This window comes from Octopus sinensis, linkage group LG5 (genome assembly GCF_006345805.1).
Source record: "Octopus sinensis linkage group LG5, ASM634580v1, whole genome shotgun sequence".
NCBI classification, from domain to species: domain Eukaryota; kingdom Metazoa; phylum Mollusca; class Cephalopoda; order Octopoda; family Octopodidae; genus Octopus; species Octopus sinensis.
This window is the reverse complement of record NC_043001.1, coordinates 88,888,965-88,913,648: the sequence shown is the minus strand read 5'-3', so window position 1 is coordinate 88,913,648 and position 24,684 is coordinate 88,888,965. Positions and strand designations below refer to the sequence as shown.

General features: G+C 36.9%; 1 protein-coding gene across 1 annotated transcript in view; it reads right to left on the bottom strand.

Annotated features, from left to right (window-relative positions):
- LOC115212078 (transmembrane protein 72) overlaps positions 1-24,684 on the bottom strand; it is a 65,070-nt gene that overhangs the window by 11,722 nt on the left and 28,664 nt on the right. The window contains exon 2 of the mRNA XM_029780889.2: positions 556-616. Coding sequence (XP_029636749.1) covers positions 556-616 — 61 coding nt within the window. The remainder of the gene's footprint in view (positions 1-555; positions 617-24,684) is intronic.

Here is a 24,684-nt window from a genome sequence, read left to right as displayed (position 1 = left end):
GGCATTATTACAGTTGTAATGCACTTTAACCTTTTCACATTCAGATTATTCTGTCTAATGTAATGCTTATTTATTCACATTGTTTTGAATTAATCATGCATTATCTTTTGCATTGAGAGTTCGATGATGTGCTTGTTTATTTTTAGTATGACATCATAGGGTAAGTGTGAGAGGTTGACTGTAGCCAGATTGATCATAAAACAAGTATAATATTTGAGTCGGATCTGGCCAGTTTAAATGCTAAAGGGTTAAAAAACTCGTGGAATAAAGGAAAATCTGTTACTTGAAAAACAAGCTGGAGTTAGTGACAGGAAGAGCATTTAGCTGTAAAATCTTACTGAAAATAACTTCCCATCTAACCCATGCCAGCATGGAAAAAAGAGATGTTAAAATGAATGTAGGAGTGGAAATAAAGGACTGCCTTTTATTTTTTAAACAAGAGTAAAAGCAAAAGACTGAAAGATGACCCTTAAATAGGGATGAAGCAAAGAACTAAAAGAAACAGCCTTAATTATGGGTAAATCGTAAAGTAAAGAATTAGTAATTAATACTTACATGAAATATATGGCAATTGTACGGTGAAACACAGCAGTCTCTATACCAACTCCCCAGAACCCTGCAGAATAAAAAAAAACATAATTAATCCCTCAGTATCATCATCGCTAATGGTTACAATCATAAAATCATAACCACATTCCGATCTTGGTGATGCAGGTCTTACAATTGAAATATTAATGACATTTTATTTCTGAGTGTGAACCAAATACAATAATTTTTATTTTGTTATCTATTGTATTTTTGTGGTGTTAATTTAATTTTATATCCATCTATCTATCATTGTTTCAATGTCCACGTATCTGTTGCAGGGTTAGTTGGAAATTGTTGAAGCGTATTTTCTATGGCCATATGCCCTTCCTGTAATATTTCCTCTTGGCCGGAGGACTATAAATGAATAATACTGTTTGTATGATGATGATGCTTACTTACAACTACCACATGATGTTAGGAGAAGAACACAAGCACAATTGGTTCCTTTCAGTTTCCATCTAGGAAATCCACTGACAAAGCTTTGGTTAGTCCAGGGCTATTGTAGAAAGTGGCTGTCCATGGTGCCACACAGTGAAACTGAACCAGAAACCATGTGTTTGGGAATCAAATGTCTTAACCAAACATGTCTATCATATATAAATATATATATACATATATATATGTTCCACCACCACATTACCTTGGGTCAAGAGAGGGCTTTGCATCATCCACAGATCTGGTTAGTGGCTCTCAGCAGGTTGTTCCATAGAAACCTCCAGTTGTCTTCCACATCATGTGATGCTATATCCCACTATATTTCATAAAAAGCTTTGAGTAATACATCTCTAAATCTTTGTCCATTCACAGGATCTTTAAGCTTTCAGACCCTTCTTCTCCATGCTGGTCGTCTTCTGGGCATCCATTTAGCCCTGATCCTGAAGTCGCTAACTACTAGTCTATGTTGTGGGGTACATTCTTCGCCTGGGAAGGTTTTGGCATATATAAGCAGCCATCTTTCCTTTTTTCTGGTGAGGTTGTAATCAATTTGGCTAGTGTGTCAACCAGATCAGTAGGTGACTAGCAGGTTTCCTGATGTTAGTATTGCAAACCATAAGATCATTTGCATTGCAGAACTCCAGCAGCCTGGTTCCCTCCTCACTGTGGGAACCAAAACCATAGCCTCCATGTATGCCATGGAGCCATGGAAGCCCTCTGCATGTGTCCAACATGGCCATTGAAGTCACCAGCCACAAAGAGAAGGTCCCTGTCATTCGTCAACAAGGTAGTCTGCAAGAGGGTGTCATAAAATTGGTCTTTCTGTCCATCAGGTGGCCCCAGCTCAGGGGCATAGGCCGAAATAATGGCTGCTAACCCATGACGTAGCACTAATCTAATCTTAAATATTCTATTGCATACTCTGACTACCTTGATTACCTTAACCCATTTCTCCGCAAGAAGTATACCTATGCCCCCGACCTCGTCAGTGTTCCCTGCCCAGAAAATCTTGTACCTGTGTTCTTTGCCTGTGAGGAACCTACCGGAACCTCCTCTCCACCTTACTTCTTGGAGGCAGTAAAAATCTACATGTCTATGTATACATGAATATAATTTATATGTACGTGTTTTTACATACACACAGACACACACATATACATATACACATGAAGCCAATTATACACTCACTCACCACAAATGAGAAGCCTAGTATACACCAACCAGCCACTTAAAGGAATCCTATAATACATCTAACAATCATATATGATGGGGTGCTATGTAGTTCCTGGCTTTAACAGTATAATGAAAGGCCTGGTTGGAGGCCCAACCTCCTGAGTTCTTTTACAGATCTTAGAAAAACTGAAGGACCACTGTAATAAGTGTGTGAATCTGAGAGGGGAATATGTTGAATAAAATCAAAATTAACTGATCCTCCTGTATTTTCTTTTACTCAAAGCCAGGAACCTTTCAGCAACCCTAGTATATATATATATATATATATATATATATATACATACACACACATACACAAGGGGTGCTGTATAGTTCCTGGCTTTTGGAATATTGTGAAAGGTTTGGTTGGAGGTCCAACCTCCCAAGTTCTTTTAGAGGGCTTACAAAAACTGAAGGACCACTGCAGTATGTGTGTGAATCTGAAGGGAATATGTTGAAGAAAATCAAAATTAACTGATCCTTCAGTATTTCTTTTACCCAAACTCAGGAACTTTTGAGTACCTACCTTGTATAAGAGACTTATTACACTCCGCTGCCAAACATAGGAAGTCTATTGTATAGCCAGTGACCATGCCTAAGTAAGCCTATTGTAAACCCAACTATCACAAACAGAAAGCCTATTATACACTCTGCTGCCACACATAGAAAGCCTATTGCAAATCCAGCTACCATGAATTGAAAGTCTATTGTATATCCATCTACCATGAATTGAAAGTCTATTATATATCCTACTACTATTGCAGAGACACCAATTCATTCTTTATTATCTTGTTGCTAAACTCAACTTTGTCCAACAAACAGACTCAGTTTTTTTTCTAATAAGTATTCCAATATTCCCCTATGACTGCACCAATCAGCATTAATTGACATATGAATAAATTATATGGAAGTGTATTTTTCTGTGATAAACTTCAGCATTATATAGAATGTATAATCTTCTGATGAAGATCACATTGCAACTTACAAACAGACAAAAAGGGACTCAATACCACATGCACACATTCACACAGAGCCATATGATACTCCCAACTACCCCCCCCCCACACTCATCATAACATTACATATATATATATATTGAGAGAAATGGTAAGACAATAAAAGAATGAAAGAGACATCGTTATTATGTAAATAGAGGAATTGATCTGTAAACGTAATATGTGACTATTATTCAGTAGCCATGACAAAACTCTGAGTTTCGGATGTCGGGGTGGAAATCCATGCCGCCATCTCTTCAGTTATCTGGCCATCGGAAAAAATGCATTTATTCTGATGGTCGGATAACTGAAGAGATGGCGGTGTGGATTCCCCCCCTCCCCTGACATCTGAAACTCGGAGTTTTATCATGGCTACCAAATAATAGTCACATATTACATTTACAGATATATATACATATATATATATAGACACAGGTGTGGTTGTGTGGTAAGAAACTTGTTTCCTAACCACATGGTTCCAGGTTCAGTCTCACAGAGTGACACCTAAGACTAATGTCACCTATTATAGCCTTGGGCAGACCAAAGCCTTGTGAGTGTATTTGGTAGATGGAAACTACAAAAAGCCTGTCATATATATGTGTATGTGCGTGTGTGTGTGTTTGTCCACCCCATCACTGCTTGACAATTGGTGCTGGTGTATTTACGTACCCATAACTTGGCAGTTCAGCAAAAGAGAATGATAAAATAAGTACTAGGCTTGAAAAATAAATTCTGGGGTCGATTTGTTCAACTAAATACCTTCATGGCTGCAGTCAAATGACTGAAACAAGTAAAAATCTAATATATATATATATATATATATATATATATATAGAGAGAGAGAGAGAGAGAGAGAGAGAGTGGGTGATCCCAAAAAACAAGAACTTTTGAAAAACCCAACAAGAATAGGAAAAATTCAAATCCAACAACAAATCTTTATTGACAAAAGTAAAGAACTTGCCTTTATAGACGCAGGAGTGGCTGTGTGGTAAGTAGCTTGCTTACCAACCACATGGTTCCAGGTTCATTCCCACTGCGTGGCACCTTGGGCAAGTGTCTTCTACTATAGCCTTCGTTCTTTTCATTTATGTCTTCCCTAATTTTTTGACAGAAATCTAATTGCAACTGGGGATCATTCTCCTTCAGTTTTTGTATGATCTGCAGCTTGTATAGATGAAATTTTAAGTCAAAATGGAAAATTCGGCAAACACTCTCTCAAGACAACCTTACTGCAGCTGCTTGCTTATGAGCTGAACAACATGGGCTCTGTAAGACATGTAGAGTCTCAATATTCTATGGAGTATGAACAGTTCTTGGTTGTCCTGTCGGTTTCTTTTTCAAAACTGATCCAGTCTCTTCAAAGTTTTTAATCCACCTTTTTATCACGTGTTTTGAGGGAACCTGACCATGATGCCCTAAATTAAGATGACATTGGAACTCACGCTGTGCACCCTCCGAACTATTGTTGTTTTTGTAAAGCATTTTTATGGTGAAAATATGCTGTTGTCTGTTCTACTGATCCATGATTATTAAATTACAAGGTTGTTTCTGCATGGAGCTCACTGTACCACAGTACTGCCAAATGTACAGTACTACATGGTTGCCACTACACATTTCATAAGTTGCCATTTTATTTGTTTGATATCTGTCAATCAATTTTTTTGTTGGATTTGGATTTTTCCTATTTTGTTGGGTTTTTCAAAAGTACCCATTTTTGGGGGGGTCACCCTGTACACATACACATTGCCATCACATTAGTGACAACTCTCACTTTATATTTGCAATGATGACTGATATATAAATAAAATGATGTCACTTGACTCAGGGTTATACAAGAGATTGACTAAGGAGACTAGAGTGGTGTGGATAAGTAGCATGAGGTGACATGTTTAAGGCATGTAACTGAAATGGACCTAAGTGGAGTAGCTGAAGTTAACTTAAAATAAGAAAATGTGCTTTACTTAAGGCTTACAGCTAGGGTTGTTTTGTCTAAGGTTTACAGTGGAAGTTGACTAAAATAGAATGGGTGTTTATACCTAAGATTTACAACTAAGGTTGACCAAGACTAAGTGGGATATTATATATAAGTTGTACAACTGAAATAAATAGACAATTTCTTTTTCTATTTGTCTCTGCCAATTTGGCTACAAACTTTAGACAAGACATTCTACTCTAAAATATGAGGTAGGATTGACAAAGGCAAGAAGATTGACATGCTTCGCTGAAGGTGGTAGGAAAATAGTAAGTTTTAGGTGAGTTCAAACCTATGGCAGTATCGTTCATTAGTTGAGCTGTTCAATAATTCAGTAATTTAATTTACTTCAATGTTTAGTATGTGAGTCAGCTGACATGATTTTGGCATAGAATCATACTCTGAATATATGCAACCCCACCCACCACCACCACCACCACCGCATATATATACCATAGTTGACACAAAAAAAAACTATACTGAATTGAAATTAAAGGTATGAGGAAAAAGTTTGTGTGCGTGTGTGTGTGTGTATATGCATACACAAACATGCAGATAAATATATACACACACATATACAGACAAACATATTGGAAAAAAATAAGACTGGAGAGTTTGTTGTGAAATCATTTAGCTATAGCATGCTTACGCATGTTTCAGTGAAAATTATCAAATGGAATTACTGAAGTCTGGCCTCATGTAATAATTATATCTTCACATCATCAGAGTTGACATCAGAACTGAAGTGTGTTAGTTCTTGTGTTTATAAGAGAAGAAGGAAACATTCTAGAAGTCCAAATTAATTTAAAAGCCAACATATGGCAGACTGTCCTTTACCAGTTTGAAAATTGGCCTGGTTAACAGACATCTCACTAACAAAAGAAAATGAACCAAAGAGAATTTTTTATAGCAGCAAAAAGTGTAAATGTTAGTTGGAGAATATGGACAAATGTATAGCCATATGATGACCAACAGTCACTTTCTAACCTAGACATTTACTTTTAAACTATCTCACATTTACAGATATATACAGAGATATAGATATAAACATACACTTATATACATATATATGTATATATTTATAGACCCACCCATGCAAGCATGGAAGGCAGACATTAAATGATAATGAAATCTGTAAACAAATCCAAAGGCTGTAAATTATGGCGAAGAGAAACACAAATAGGTAATTTTTAATAACTTTAATTATATATTATTTATATGATAATATATGCTCCATTTAAAGCAATTAAGCCTGAACAGTTGACTGAAAAAAGATGGGCTGAACCACTGGGAATTGAACATGACATCAATACTTACATGGCTCTGGAGCACATATTATTATATAAATAATATATAATTATAGTTATTATTAAAAAGGACCTATTTGAGTCGCTCTTCTCTGTAATTTACAACCTTCTGGTTTGTTTACAAATTTATAAATATACATAGTCTAGACTAAAATAATCTATACATTAAAATTGGCTGAAATTGATGGGTGGGCTATGTGGATGAATTGGGTGTGTATAGGGCCATGTAAGCATTGATGTTGTGTTCAATTCTCAGTGGTTCAGCCCATCTTTTGTCAGTCAACTGTTTAGGTTTGGTCGCTTTAAATGGAGTATATAGTATTATATAAATCATATATAGTTATATATATATATATATATGTTTGGGTGTTCATAAAGTAATTGCGTTTTTTCATCACTATGAAATATGAATCAACCAATCATGTCAGAACCAAAGTCAAATGGGCTGGAACTGTCTGCAAATGGATATATCATCACTTCTCTCCAGTAATGTGTCATTCATAGTTATTTCAGTAATTAACTCCATGGAGGACAAGAACTTTAAGAAACGACATATTTGCCATTGTTTACTTTATGAGTTCTGAAAGAAAAGTACCACTTCAGAAGCAACGAAAAACATTTTTGAAGTGTATCCACTTGCAGTGAAAGCTTGTACATGTCAGCTGTTGTTTAAAAGGTTTAATGATGATGATTACGGCATATTTAACAAGCCTCACTCTGAAAGATAACCTTTTGAAGAGACTAATGTTTTGGATCCATGTCAAAGCTCCAGAGATTTGGCACATGTGTGTGTTTGTGAGTTTGTATTTACATATTTGTATGTTTGTGTATCTGTACATAAGCATATATTTGCTTGCATATGTAAATGTGCATAAATATGTTTATATATGTGTGTATTTGTCATCTTGTTTTCTCTCTCTCTCTCTAAGGGGTAATCCCTAACTATTATTCAAAATTCCCTTACCATTACCCTTTCCACAATCATTTGTGGTTTATTATTAACGTTTGCTTTTGTTGAAAGGCCTCACTGTTTAACATCATTCCTGTATTGTCTTAGCCTTACAAGCTAACTTTCCATGTAATTCAGTATACTTGTTGTTGTCCTGTCTTCACACCAAAACTTGGGAACATTGGGGAAAATACACACTTCTATAGAAGTTGATGAAAAAATATGGTCTTAACCTTGTTTGTATTTTGTCCTGTGTGTGTCTTTCATTTGTTGTGCATGCTTAATTTTCCCTTTATTCTTTTACTTGTTTCAATCATTAAACTGCAGCCATGCTGGGACACCACCTTGAAAAATCTGTCAAACAAATCAACCCAGTACTTATTTTCTAAGCCTGGTATGAATGCTATCAGCTCTTTAGCTGAACCACTAAGTTATGGGGACATAAACACACCAATAATGACTGTCAGGCAGGGGTGAGTGACAAACACACACACGTGTGTGTATGATGGGCTTTTTCAGTTTCCATCTACCAAATTCACTGACAAGGCTTTGGTCAGCCTAAGGATGGTTGAAGACACTTACCGAAGGTACCACTCTTTTGAATTACATATATTCTACACAACTTTAATTTTATAACACATTATCAGTAATTTAAAATTTTTAGAGAATGAGTTTTTTTAAGAAAAGAAAATTTTAAAAAATAATACTAAAAATAAGACAAATATTTTGGCTTAATACAAATTTTTTTATATGAAAAATATTAACTTAAAGTTTTAAAAATTGCAATAAAACTATAAAAAACAAAACAGTAGACACATTACTTCATAAACAATTTCAGAAATTTATTTAGCAAATTCTAACTTCAGCTATATTTTAAGTATTTTTTTCTTTTTCTTGTCCTGTACTTTTCCAGATTTAGTTACTGTTTGTTTTGTAATTTTCCAGGTTCAACACTTAAGAATATTCTAGGATTCTGCACCTGCATTTTTCATTCTCATCCACTTTTTCTCAGGCAGCGCTTCTATTATTATAATTAATTATATCTATTTTTATAATTGAAAAAAAAAAAAAATGATAGTATTGTAAATATTTTTTAAATAAAGATTTTGTTTGCACCTAAACTTAACAAAAGATTAATAGTAACATATCTATTACAAATAAATATATCTTTAAACAATTTTTTATTACAAAATAATGTTATATTCTAATTAGATAATTGATAATTAGTTTTTTTTTAAATGTTTTTAATATGTATATATTACATATGTACATACATTAACAGAAACTTTTAGACAGGGTTTTTCAGGATATTTGTTTCAATGAGCTCTTTCATCTAAGTTCAAATATTATTTTTCTCTTAAAATGGCAAAAATATTTGGATTTCTTAAAATCATAACATTTTATTTTCTTTTTTGTCACATAAGCCACACAACTTTTTTTTGTAGCTAACATTTTTTGACAAGGTTTTCATCTAAAGAAATCTCATGTGGTAGGGCTGTGAAAACAGGTTTAGAAGATTGGCTAAATACCCTTAGAAAACAATAAAAAGTGACTAAGCAAACTGCTACAGAAAATCAAATACTACCTCTCTTTAACTCCAGCTATGAGCTCTCTGCACCATTAAGCTAAGCAACCTATGACATGTCATGCTGTCTTTTATAAAGCTAAATATCTTAAAATTACAAAAATATTTTGACTTGTTAAAATGTTCACCTCTTTTTTTATCACTTAAAGCCACATCACTTTTCTTATAGCAAATATTTTTTGATGAGGCTTACACCGTAAAATTCACCTCACAGAGCTCTTTCATTAGAACACAATTATTGTATAGTTTTCTTTTATAATAGCTGAGGAATTTTGATTCAAAGTTAATTTTGGGAGTTATTGACCAATATTTTCATCACTTAAATCCACACATTTTGTTGTATCTTATACTTTTTAATGAGGTTTCCACCTAAACCGTCTCAGTGGACACATTTTTTAAAACCCAATTAACCTACACTTTTCTTTTAAAATAACTGAGATATTTTGATTCAAAGTCAATTTTTTACATTTACCTCCCATTTTTGACCTCCCATATTCTGACCTAACCTTTTTGAATGAACCAAATTTCAACTAGTTTTTCTCAAAATGTAGCTAATAACTGGTCCATCATTGCTGGGAAACCACATTTAAGAAAACCACACCGAGAATGGAATTAGTGATGAAATCAGGAACTGTTTGCAAGTAACTAAAAATTAACCACAAGAATATATTGTGTACGTGTGTACGTGTGTGTGTGTGTGTGTGTGTGTGTGTGTATAAAACATCACCACACACTCATATAAGAGACATTCCAATACATAACATGACTAACACATGCTCATAATTATAGTAGAAATGTCCATGACCACGCATTCACTATGACAAAGATTCCCATACCTCACATGCATACCATACACATATCTATGGTAGACACTTGTAAACACTCATGCACCATCCACACACCTGCACATGTATGAGTGTGCATGTGAACATAGAGGGGTGGAAGGAGAAATTATGGAACAGTATTACATTTATATATGCACATTTCTGTCTGTCTGTCTGTCTGTCTGTCTCTCTCTCTCTCTCTCTCACACACACACACACATGTCCAATAAATATAACAACATAACAAATCATAAATAAAAAAATTAAAACTTTGACTGCATATATACACAAATGCAAAGTAAATATGTGTTTGTGTGTGTGTATATATTTAGATATAGATATGTGTGTCTCTATGTGTGTGTGTAAAATGAAAACACATACACATCCAGTCCTAACCTTGACCACACTGCAAATGCAGTGAGGATTTTCTGTTATTTGTGAACAAATGTTGAACTGTGTGTGTATCTAAACAGCTGAATACTGCAGCAACTTAACAGTTTTACTCGCAAACATATGGTTAAGAGTTGTGTAGATTAGGGTGAGTTGGTGGAGGAAGTAGATCTAGACAAATATATCAACCTGATGTGGACAGTTAAGCACTCTGGCAAGAAGCTAGACAGGTAAGTAACAGAAAAACATATAAATAACAAATAAGTAGGACATTAGAGGCAAAGAGAGAGAAAGTGTGAGACAGACTGATAGATATATAGATAAACAATCAGATGAATTATATAGACAAAGACTTAAATAGATGCAGTTGTTCTTGCATGAACAATATCATTTGCCAGATCACACATTACAATTGAAAATAACATGTTTATTGTCCAACAAAGGTAATATAAGCATCAGAAAAAATTCCAATAACTCCCCAACCATAACTACAAACCTGGTAGCCAAGTGAATCTAACTTTGAACAGGGGTATTTTTGACAGGGACACTCTATGTTATAACCATGTATTATTTAGAAGTAGTTTCAGTGACAAGCTAATTTACATTGCAAACATTTCAGGCACTTCATGCTAAAAGGAAACAAGGAACATGGACAGTCATCTGGTATAACCTACCTTAAAACTTGGACATTACGACAAACATAGCCAAAAATATCTTAGCTTTAGTATGACAACATTTCCCACCAACATACAAATATAAGAAGTTTTTCAATGCACACAATGTAAAGGCCAGCTATTCTTGTATGTGTGACAATGTTTCCCAGTCACAGGGTAAAATCAAAAATACACATTCACCCTCCTCCCCAACAATCAACTTGCAATTGATGAAATCCAGCAACCTTTCTATTCAAGCAATTCTGTGTTTATAAAGGAACTGTAAAGTGAGTATTCATAACACTTCCTGACAGCATGCAAAAGTATTACATGGTGGTTGGTGAAAACACTTTCAAAAACCATTATCATCAGTGTTTTCACACATTTAGCTCAGGAAACAGGGAAAATTTCCCTATTCTATCTAAATTTATCAAAAAATTTGGAAGTTAAGGATTTAAATATCCTTTATTAGAATGAAGCAATAACTACTCCAGAGTTCAGTGGTTCATGAAACTATTAATGATTATCAGCTTGGTCTGAGTAGCCTGAAAAACATCAAAGCAGTCCAGTCTCTTTCTCTTGGATTGAAACATCTTTCATATTACCTTGCTTTGTTCAACAACAAGCAGCTTTGCTAAAGCACTGCAGAAACAACATATCCTCTCCCCATTCAAGAGATTGTCTGACTGATCGTGTGTGATTCATGTGTGAGAAAATGAGCAGGAACAAAGTGATCTCCCAGCTGTTATTCTCTAACTATAAACTCCACATCAAGTATTGAATGCTCTTTTCTTTCATTTGTGCACCATGACTGTATATATATATATATATATATATATATATATATACGCACACATGATGTGGTGCTGTGAAAAGTTGCTGGTTTTAACGATATTGTGAAAGGCCTGTTTGGAGGCCCAACCTTCTGATTTCTTTTACAGGGCTTAGTAAAACTGAAGGACCACTGCAAGAGGTGTGTGAATCTGAGAGGGGAATACATTGAATAAAATCATAATCAACTGATCCTCTGTATTTTCTTTTACCCACACCCAGAAACTTTTCAGCACTCACTCATCATTTAACATGTTTTCCATGCTGGCTTGGGCTGGATGGTTTGACAGGATCCAAAGAGCTACAGGACTACATTGAGCTTCAATATCAGCTGTAGCATGGTTTCTATCACTGGATGCCTTTCCTAATGCCAAGCACATTACAGTATGTACAGGGCAGTTTTCTTATGGCACCAACACCAGTGACATTGCCAAACAAATTGGAAGAGAAGAGAAGGAAAAGGCATCCTTGATGGTGTGAGTGAGGTTACTGGAAGGGAGGAGGTGGCTTTAGGCCAAATGTTAGGCAAAAGCATATTGATCTACAGGCAATACATGGCGACACCACATTATATAGCGGTGGGTGGGAGTAGCTGGAAAGAAGACATGGTGATAACGAAATGCCAGAGAATTTCAAGATACAAGAACGGGAGTATCAATGAGAATGCAGGAAGGAGGAGAGAGAGGGCAATTTCATATGAGTGTCAGAGGGAACAGGTGTTAAAGATGGGTGTACAGGTGGATGTAGTGTGTGATGAACAATGGTGGAAGTGTGGTTAATGAAAAATACCACTATGGAAGGGTGGAACATACACACACGAGGAGCATGCTTCAGCGTTCACTCACAAGGTTTTGTTAGTCCAAGGGCAGAAGTAGAAGACACTCACCCAAAGTGCCACACAATGAGACTGAACCTGAGACCATATAGTTGGGAAGCAAACTTTTTTTAACCAGAAAATCATGCCTGTGCCCATACAGGCACTTTTACACCCATTTTCCTAAGCTAGCATAGGTAGGGTGAATATGTAAAGGCCTTCTTTTACAGCTGGATACCTTTCCAATTGTTAATTCTTATCTGCCTTGCAAATAAACAGATTTCTTTTATTCCACTCATCTTAGAAAGTACAGGGCTACAGGATGATTTCTTTTGCTGAACATTTTCATGTGAGGACAAGGAATGTAAACATTTACAGCATATGCACAAACATACAGTAATATTCAACAGGCTTGCATAAGCTTCCAGCTACTACTTTCACTCATAAGGCATCATTGGTCTAAGGTCACAGTTCAAAACATGTGGTTGAGAAGTGAACTTTATAATGATACAGCTATGTCTACACACACACACACAGATACACATAGATACAGCTGTGTGCATCTGTGTGTTTCTATGTAAATAATTGTAATAATTGTAATTCTATGTAAATAATTGATGGTGGAACTTGAAGTAGATTAAGCTGTAAATAATAGAGTGTAAATACTAGGTTAAAAAAACTTCTTGGATGAAAAAGTCAAAGCACCCTTGAAATTTCTCAACTCTTATGACACAAACAACATGTGTGTGTGTGTGTGTGTTAGCGAGAGAGAGAGAGATAGAGTATATGTATGTGTGGGTGTGAGTGGCAACAAGGTGGCCAGTCACACTACAGAGAAAGGTGTTAGGTAGACTTAGCTGGAATGTGATAGTTGTCCTTCCATACTTACAATGTATCTCCAACCAATGACATTGTTCATGTCACAGGTATTTCAATCTGTATAAATATTTCATTTTGTCTTGTGTAAGTAGGAGAGACTGTTTTTAGCATAGTGTTTTAGGCATGTTCTATGTTGTTATAACATTGACCCTGGGATAATTCAGAAGAATTGTGCATTTGGTAACATGGAGGGTGAGAGTTAGAGGTTGCTGCAGCAACAGACTATGTCTTTTGTATGTCCAAGTGTTCTTCATTTTGAGTATCTGTGTTTCATCGTGGATGTGGAAGTGGCAGAAATACAGCTTTAAAAGGTGGCGAGCTGGCAGAAACATTAGCGCGCCGGTCGAAATGCTTAGCAGTATTTCGTCTGCTGTTACATTCTGAGTTCAAATTCTGCTGAGGTCAACTTTGCCTTTCATCCTTTTGAGGTCAATAAATTAAGTAGCAGTTACGCACTGGGGTCAATGTAATCGACTCAATCCCTTTGTCTGTCCTTATTTGTCCCTTCTGGGCAATAAAGAAATAAGAAATACAGCTTATAATAATATGCTTCAAGTGTCTGTGTATATCCAGCAGTAGCAACCAAGTCAAAATAGACAGGGGCCTGGTGTAGGTCTCCATCTTACCATCTCCAGTCAAGCAGTCTAACTCATACCAGTATGGAAAGCAGAAGTTAAAGGATGATGATGATGACACATGTGTATGCACTGTCAAACAAACATGAGCACTTTCACATGCACACATGATGGACTTTTAGCTTGTATCTGCCAAATTCAATCATAAAGCTATGTTCGGCCCAAAGATGTAGTAAAGGCACTTACCCAAAATGTCACACATGAGACTGAACTCAAAACCACTTGCTTGAAAAGTTAACTTCTTAACCCACATGGCCATGCCTACATGTATGTGGGTGGGTGAATGGATGGACAGGTAGATAGTTTACATAAGTGTCTGCAGTTACATTTATAATGTACATGTGTGAGTATGAGTGCATGGTATAATTCTTTTATTGTTTCAATTGTTTTGGTCACGTGACTTAGGCCATGCTGGAGCACCGATTTTAGTCGAAAAAACTGACCCCAGGATTTATTCTATTGGTGTGTTTTGCCAAATGGCTAAGTTATGGGGATGTTCACACAGCAACATTAGTTGTCGAGCGATGGTGGAAGTACAGACACACACACACACATACATACATACATAAATATATATATACATACACATATACAAATATATATAAACATAGATATATGTACATACATATATATACAAATATATATATACACATAGATATATGTACATATATATATACACACATACATATATATACAAATATATATATACACATACATATATATATATATATACACATATACAAATATATATACACATACATATATACACATACAAATATACATATATATATACATACATGTAGATACATATATACATATGGTGGCACGCTGTGCGGGTGGCACGTAAAAAGCACCCACTACACTCACGGAGTGGTTGGCGTTAGGAAGGGCATCCAGCCGTAGAAACACTGCCAGATTTGACTGGGCCTGATGAAGCCTTCTGGCTTCACAGACCCCAGTAGAACCGTCCAACCCATGCTAGCATGGAAAACGGACGCTAACGACGACGATGATGATGATGATGATGATATACATAGCTATGTATATATGTACTAATTTTGATTCAGGGATTTCAATTCCTGCTGGACCAGTGTATCCTGTCTGCATGTCGTTAGGGCCTGGAATTTTCCTGCATGTTGTTGTCTCAGCCCACCTGTATATTGCATCCAACTCCCATTGCAGATGTGCAATATTTCCAGGATTTTCTATTGTCTGAGAAACATTTGTATCATCTGCATAGCTAGCAAGGGTGGCTATCTGAGCAGCTGAGGACATGTCTGACAGGGCTGCTATGAATAGCAGTGGCCCTATGACAGTGCCCTGTAGGACACCACTTGCTATTTGTTTCCTTGGAGGTGACTCCATTGGCTACCACTGCCTGACGTCTATCTTTTAGAAAATTGTGCAGCCACTCTCCAGGTTTTCTGCCTATGCCAAGATCACACAGTATGTGACATATGATACCATGGTCAACTTTGTCAAAGGCTTTTGCAAAGTTGAGATATATCACATCCACATTTGAATCATTCAGCAGCTGTTTTAACACCCAGTCGTAGTGTTGCAGGAGCTGTGTTAGACACCTTCTACCTGACCAAAATCCATGCTGGGTGTCAGTCAGCAAGTCATTTTCTTCAAGGAACATGATTAGTTTCTTGCAGGCTATTCATTCCATGACTTTGCTGATGTGTAAGTGAAAGAGATAGGCCTATAATTTTTAGCATTTGCCCTGCTTCCTCCCTTATGGATAGGACATATTATCCCTTCCTTCAGTTTGTCTGGGAGCTTATCACTTCCAAGGAAGCTATGAAAGAGAAGCTGCAGTGATTTTGCAAGGGCTCTCTTGCATGATTTGAGATGGACCACTGGAATTCCATCAGGGCCAGCAGCTGAGTTTATGTCAACCTCATCTATGGCCAGTATTACATCTTCTTCAATGATTATGTACTCAATTTTTGCCTCTGTATATGTACACATATATATACACATAAATACATGCACATATATATTTATACATATATAATATATATATAGACATATATATACATAGACAAGCACACATATACATATACATATATATATATATACATATATATACAAATATATATATACACATACATATACATACATATATACAAATATATATATACACATACATATATACACATACAAATATACATATATATATACATACATGTAGATACATATATACATATGGTGGCACGCTGTGCGGGTGGCACGTAAAAAGCACCCACTACACTCACGGAGTGGTTGGCGTTAGGAAGGGCATCCAGCCGTAGAAACACTGCCAGATTTGACTGGGCCTGATGAAGCCTTCTGGCTTCACAGACCCCAGTAGAACCGTCCAACCCATGCTAGCATGGAAAACGGACGCTAAACGACGACGATGATGATGATGATGATGATATACATAGCTATGTATATATGTACTAATTTTGATTCAGGGATTTCAATTCCTGCTGGACCAGTGTATCCTGTCTGCATGTCGTTAGGGCCTGGAATTTTCCTGCATGTTGTTGTCTCAGCCCACCTGTATATTGCATCCAACTCCCATTGCAGATGTGCAATATTTCCAGGATTTTCTATTGTCTGAGAAACATTTGTATCATCTGCATAGCTAGCAAGGGTGGCTATCTGAGCAGCTGAGGACATGTCTGACAGGGCTGCTATGAATAGCAGTGGCCCTATGACAGTGCCCTGTAGGACACCACTTGCTATTTGTTTCCTTGGAGGTGACTCCATTGGCTACCACTGCCTGACGTCTATCTTTTAGAAAATTGTGCAGCCACTCTCCAGGTTTTCTGCCTATGCCAAGATCACACAGTATGTGACATATGATACCATGGTCAACTTTGTCAAAGGCTTTTGCAAAGTTGAGATATATCACATCCACATTTGAATCATTCAGCAGCTGTTTTAACACCCAGTCGTAGTGTTGCAGGAGCTGTGTTAGACACCTTCTACCTGACCAAAATCCATGCTGGGTGTCAGTCAGCAAGTCATTTTCTTCAAGGAACATGATTAGTTTCTTGCAGGCTATTCATTCCATGACTTTGCTGATGTGTAAGTGAAAGAGATAGGCCTATAATTTTTAGCATTTGCCCTGCTTCCTCCCTTATGGATAGGACATATTATCCCTTCCTTCAGTTTGTCTGGGAGCTTATCACTTCCAAGGAAGCTATGAAAGAGAAGCTGCAGTGATTTTGCAAGGGCTCTCTTGCATGATTTGAGATGGACCACTGGAATTCCATCAGGGCCAGCAGCTGAGTTTATGTCAACCTCATCTATGGCCAGTATTACATCTTCTTCAATGATTATGTACTCAATTTTTGCCTCTGTATATGTACACATATATATACACATAAATACATGCACATATATATTTATACATATATAATATATATATAGACATATATATACATAGACAAGCACACATATACATATATACATTATATATATATATATATACATACATATATACATATACATACATATATACATATACATACATATATACATATACACATATACATACATATATACATATACATACATATATACATATACATACATATATACATATACATACATATATACATATACATACATATATACATATACATATATATATATATATATATACATATATACGTATATACATATACATATATATATATATATACATATATACGTATATACATATATACATATACACATACACACACATACATATGTGATATATATACATAATATATGTACGTATGCATGTATATGTGAGATAATAGTTTCACTTTAATAGTTTCAGTATTAATAGTATTAAACCGAAAGTATCTCACATTGCAGTAGAGATTTTGTTTCACTTTTAACATGTGAAATAGTGTAAGGGATAAGAGATTGCTCCAGGCTCGCATTAGGCAAGAAGATGAAAATTTTTTTGGCCCATGACACTGCATGTACCCTAAGTAAGGCATGTGTAAAATATGAATGAAATGAGTTGTGTAGTTCCCGAGTTTTAGGGATTTACAGACAGACAGAGATTCTCAGTTTTATATATTAAGATACTCACACACACATACAATATGTATACATAGACTACCTCGTTGACGAACGACAGAGACCTTCTCTTTGTGGCTGGTGACTTCAATGGTCATGTTGGACGACATGCTGGGGGCTTCCATGGCGTACATGGAGGCTATGGCTATGGTTCCCGCAACGAGGAGGGAACCAGGCTGCTGGAGTTCTGCGATGCAAATAATCTTATGATTTGCAACACTAACTTCAGGAAACCTACCAGCCACCTAGTCACCTACCAATCGGGCCAACATACCAGCCAAATTGACTACATCCTTGCCAGGCAAAGGGAGAGATGGCTGCTTATAAATGCCAAAACCTTCCCAGGCGAAGAATGTACCCCACAACATAGACTGGTAGTTAGTGACTTTAGGATCAGGACTAGGAGGACAACCAGAAGATGACCAACATGGAGAAGAAGGATCTGGAAGCTTAAAGATCCTGCGAATGGACAGAGATTTAGGGACATGCTACTTGAAGCCTTTGATGAAGTAGAAGGGGATAGAGTATCACATGGGGCAGAAGGCAACTGGACGTTTCTAAGGGACAACCTGCTGAGAGCCACTGACCAGATCTGTGGCTGGTGCAAAGTCCCCTCTCGTCCCAAGGTAACGTGGTGGTGGAACAGTGTTGTAGACAGGGCTATTAGAGAAAAGAGAAAAACTTGGAAGGACTGGAAGAATGGTGGTAGCAGGGAATTGTATCAGACTGCCAAAAGGTAAGCTAGGAGACAGGTCTATCTACCCAGAGGGGAAGCAGATAAGAAAAATTTTGCCAATGTTCTGCACCGTGAGGACCAAAGACTGGAGGTGTTTCGCGTTGCAAGACAGTGTGTGAGAGAGAATTGTGATGTGGTAGGAGAGAAGTGTGTTTGCATGGAAGATGGTTCACTTGCGCTAAATGAGGATGCAAAGAGAGAGGTTTGGAGACGCCACTATGAAAGGTTGCTGAATAAAGAAAATGAATGGGATAAAGAGAGTCTGCCGAATGTTGACCCAACAGAGGGACCTGCTATCCGAGTTGACAGTTCCTTGGTAGTTAAGGCAATTAGAAACATGAAGACAGGGAAAACCCCAGGCCTATCAGGAATCACTGCAGAGATGCTCAAAATATCTGGTAGTGTTGGCTATAGCCTAGTCACCCGTATAGTTAATCAGGTGATACACGAAGGAGTCATACCCAATGACTGGTGTAGCAGCATAATAGTCAACTGCTACAAAGGTAAAGGTGACGCCCTAGATACAAATAATTACAGAGGTATCAAGCTGTTGGATCAGGTGATGAAGGTTACAGAGAGGGTCATAGCCCAACTAATTAGAGAGAGAGTTAGTTTAGATGAGATGCAGTTTGGGTTCGTGCCAGGGAAAAGTACCACTGATGCTATATTCCTGGTAAGGCAGCTGCAGGAGAAATACCTAGCCAAAGATAAGCCCCTGTACCTGGCTTTTGTTGACATGGAGAAAGCCTTCGACAGGGTCCCCCGATCCCTTATCTGGTGGTCAATGAGGAAACTAGGGATAAATGAATGGTTAGTGAGAGCTGTGCGAGCCATGTACAGGGACGCTGCTAGTAAGGTGAGGGTTGGCAACGAGTACAGTGAAGAATTCCGGGTAGAGGTAGGGGTCCACCAAGGCTCAGTCCTCAGCCCCCTCCTATTTATCATAGTCCTCCAGGTAATAACGGAGGAATTCAAGACAGGATGCCCTTGCTCTAATTGCTGAGTCACTATCAGAACTGGAGGAGAAGTTTCAGGTGTGGAAGCAAGGATTAGAATTGAAGGGCCTTAGAGTCAATCTAGCTAAAACCAAAGTCCTAATAAGTAGGAAGGTAGACAAATCACAAACGCCTTCAGGTAGATGGCCCGGTTCGATCTGTAGAAAAGGTGTAGGTAGAAACTCTATAAGATGCACCAAGTGTAAGCTATGGACACATAAGAGGTGCAGCAATGTCAAAGGAAGGCTAACTAGGAAGATGGTTTTTGTATGTGGCAGATGCTCAGGAACAATAAACACTGAAAATGCTCTGAGACCAACTTCTGTCACTTTCCTGGCCCCCGTGCTGGTGGCACATAAAAAGCACCATCCGATCATGGCCGTTTGCCAGACTCGTCTGGTACCTGTACCGGTGGCACGTAAAAAGCACCCACTACACTCATGGAGTGGTTTGCGTTAGGAAGGGCATCCAGCCGTAGAAACATTGCCAGATCAAATTGGGCCTGGTGCAGCCTTCTGGCTTCCCAGACTTCAGTTGAACCGTCCAACCCATGCTAGCATGGAAAGCGGACGCTAAACGATGATGATGATGATGATATACATACATACATACATACATATATACACACATATACAAACACAAGATATATATATATACACACTTACAAACACAATATATATATTCATATAATACATACACACACACACATATACTATATATATATATATATATATATATATAATATATATATATATATATATATATATATATATATATATATATATATATATACACACATGTATTTATGTATACACACACATGTATTTTTGTATATACACACAATATTGAATACATGTTATCAGATCTCCACTCATGTACATGTGTCACCAAGTCAAACATGTTTTTCACAGAAAAAACGGAATTAGAAATAATAGTGAAGGGAAAATAATAGACATATAGATGCACAAACTGATTAACTGAATGGCAGAAAGATACACAACAACTGACATGAAAATCTTCTAGAAAATAAAAATTTTCCACCAGCTTTACAAGTTTCCCAAACTCATCATGGGATTTAAGTCTTTCTTCTCAAATTATTGATGCTACATACACATTATATAACCTAATTTTAATAAACGACCAGTTTGTCATTTGAAGACTACATTATACATATTGCTGACCTTCTTTCCTCTCTTTAGTTTATAGAGGATTAAGTGAATTGGCTTTTAAATAGTGAGTTGAGAGGCTGGTGTTGTGGATCCCGCCTGTGCCCACAAGTCAGAAATGACTTGTGGATAAACAAGCCCTTTAATAATGAGTATTTCCAAACACATTTTGCTGTGCGAAAATCAATAGCTTAATCACCTCCAACAATTAGGGGACACAAGTGTGTCATGGGACATTAATATATCTATATAGAGGCAGGCATGACTGTGTGGTAAGAAGTTTGCTTCCCAACCACATGGTTTCAGGTTCAGTCCCACTGTGTGGCACTTGGGGCAAGTTTCTTCTACTATAGGGTCGGACTGACCAAAGTCTTGTGAGTGGGTTTGATGTAAAATAAAAATGCTTGTTGTGTATGTGTGTATATGTATATATATATATATATAAATATATATATATATATATATATATATATATATATATATACATATATATATACATATATATACATATACATATAATATATATATATGTATATATGTATGCATGTATATGTACATGTGCATGTGTGTCTTTGTGTATGTGTTTGTCCTCCACCACCATTTGACAACTGGAGCTGGTGTCACCATAACTTAGCAGTTTAGCAACAGAGATTGATGGAATAAGTACCAGACTTTACCAAAAAAAAACAAAAAAATATTAAGTACTGGGGTTGATTTATTTGACTAAAATTCTTCAAGAGAGTGCCCCAGTATGGCCACAGTTTAATGATTAAAACAAAAGATAAAAGGTTATTGCAGTATTTGGAATGCACAGCTCAGAGGTGTGGAGAATACAAAGAGTTATAAAAATCTTACTCTAGCAAACTACTACTACTACTACTCCTACAATGATGACGTCATTGTCGTCATCATCATCATCGTCATTTTTAATGTCCACTTATCCATGCTTGCACAGGTCAGATTTTCTTTAGCTGGAAGCCTTTCATGTTGCCAACCTTCACCTATTGCCAAGTCTAGGACTCTCGTTTGTTGGACATGTTTTTGGGAAAAGAGTGGAAATGAGCGACACTTCTTGTATGATGGTGACACAACTATAACACAATGTCAAGGAGACACACACACATACACATACATATATGCAATGGGTTACTTTCAGTATCATTCTACCAGATTCATTCACAAGGCTTTGGTTGTCCTGAGGCTACAGCAGAAGACACGTACCCAAGATACTACACAGTGGAGCTGAGCCTGAAATCATGTGGTTGTGAAGCAAAGTTCTTAATCACAAAACGATGCTTATCTCTCTCTCTCTCTCTCTCTGAGTGTGTGTGTGTGTATCTTTTACTTTTTACTTGTTTCAGTCATTAGACTGTGGTCATGCTGGGGCATTGCCTTAAAGAACTTTTAGTCAATTGAATCAACCCAATACTTTATTTTTTAAGCTTGGTACTTTTTCTATTGATCTCTTTGCCAAACCACTAAGTTATGGGGGCATAAACACACTAACACTACATTATTTACATCGACGGATATTTGTCCTTTTCTTGTTTATTGTTAACATGTTTCAGCTGATATACCCTCCAGCCTTCTTCAGGTGTCTTGGGGAAATTTCGAACCTGGGTTCTAATTCCTAAGGTATCTACATCTACATAAGAAAGATGGTTTGAAAGATGAGCTAGTTTTTGATGGAGTTTCTCTATTTGTCTTCATTGAAGTCTAATGCCGGCTCTGTACTGATTAGATAATACAGTTCTGTATTTAAGAGATGAGGAATTATGTACATTATTTACATTCGACAACAAGCAAGATGAGGATAAATATGTCGAATGTAAATAATATAAATAATGTACATAATTCCTCATCTCTTAAATATAGAACTCTAACACCAACACTGGTTGTTAAGCAATGGTGGGGGACAAAGACACAAACACACACGTACACACATATGATGGGATTCTTTCTGTTTCCATAAACCAAACCCACTCACAAATCTTTGGTCGGCCAAGGCTATAGTAGAAGACACTTGCCCACACAATGAGACTGGAACCAGGTGGTTGGGAAGCAAGCTTCTTGCCACACAGCCACAAATATCTCAAGACATTTTTTTGTCCATCTCTGTAACAATTTGGCCAGGATGCTGCATCAGGCACCACTCTGATCTAGCAAGGTTTCTACAGCTGGATACCCTTCCTAACGTCAACCAATCCAAGAGTGTAGTGGGTGCTTTTTACATGCTACCGGCATGGGAGCCAGTCAGGCGGCACTGGCATCGGCCATGTATATGCTTTCACTTGACTCAACAGGTCTTCTCAAGCAGAGCATATTGCCTGCCGATTGAAGAGTACTTTCAAATGAGCCAGTTATGCAACACGGACATTGGCCAAGGCTACAATCTCACTTGGCTAGCCAGGTCTTCTCAAGCACGGAATATCTCAAAAGGTCTTGGTTGCTTGTCATTGTCTCTGTGAGTCTCAAAATTTGAAGGTCATGCTTCACCACCTCAACCCATGTCTTCCTGGGTATATATATATATATATATATATATATATATATATATATATATATATATATATATATAAAAACACACGCACACACACATACGCACGCACGCACACATACGCACGCACACACACACACACACACACACACACAACACACATATTGTATGTCAAAAATCACGAAAAGAAAAGCAAGAAATGAACTTGCAGTTTTCCACCAATACCACCTATCCTCAGACTAAGGGACTCTCGTCCAAAACCTTCATATTCCATGCCAGCTCATTGCCTTAACAATAATACTTTACTGATCACAAAGGCTGAAAACATTTAGGATAATACAAAGAAAAAGGATAGGTAGAGTAGGGAGCTAAGTTGTTACTATTTGAGCCCAAGACTACACTATTAATTTACCGACTCAGGAAAGATGAAAGGTAAAGTTAACCTAAAGGATTTGAACTTAAGACATTGATTCTACCAACACACACACACTCGCTCACTCACAGAATAGTCTGATTCAGTTAGAGAGCTCCTAAATGATCACTTGATGCTAGAAATAGCAGCCAAATTTCTCTCAAGTCACCTCCAACTATTTAAAAAAAAAACACGTTGGATAATGTGATACCCACCAAAAAGAAAATGAGAGACTGGTAATGGCTGGAGTAGCTTTGAATCATAAGTCTGCTTGGATCAAGATCAAGGTTGTCTAGGGGCTAAACAACAACCTACACAAATTCAAACTGAATATTAACCTGGATGAAACTCACCCACGTACCCCTGTAGGAAGAGCTGATGTCATGGGTAAACTACTTTTTTAAGCACACTGATAAAAAGTACAGTCATACTGACAAACTTACAGAAACAAAAATAACTACAGCTAGACAGATGCATACATTAACTGGAAGAGAGATTACAGAAAGATAGTCAAAGATAGACTTAGATAGAAAGATAGCTAGACAGATAGATAGATATATACATACATACATAGATAAATAGACGGATAGATGGACATACAGACAAACAGACAGATTAACAAACTTGATATAGATAGATAGATAGATAGATAAGACAGACAGATAGATAAGCAGATAGACAGACATAGGCAGAAAGACAGACAGACAGAAAGACCGAGACAAAAAAACAGAGAGAGAG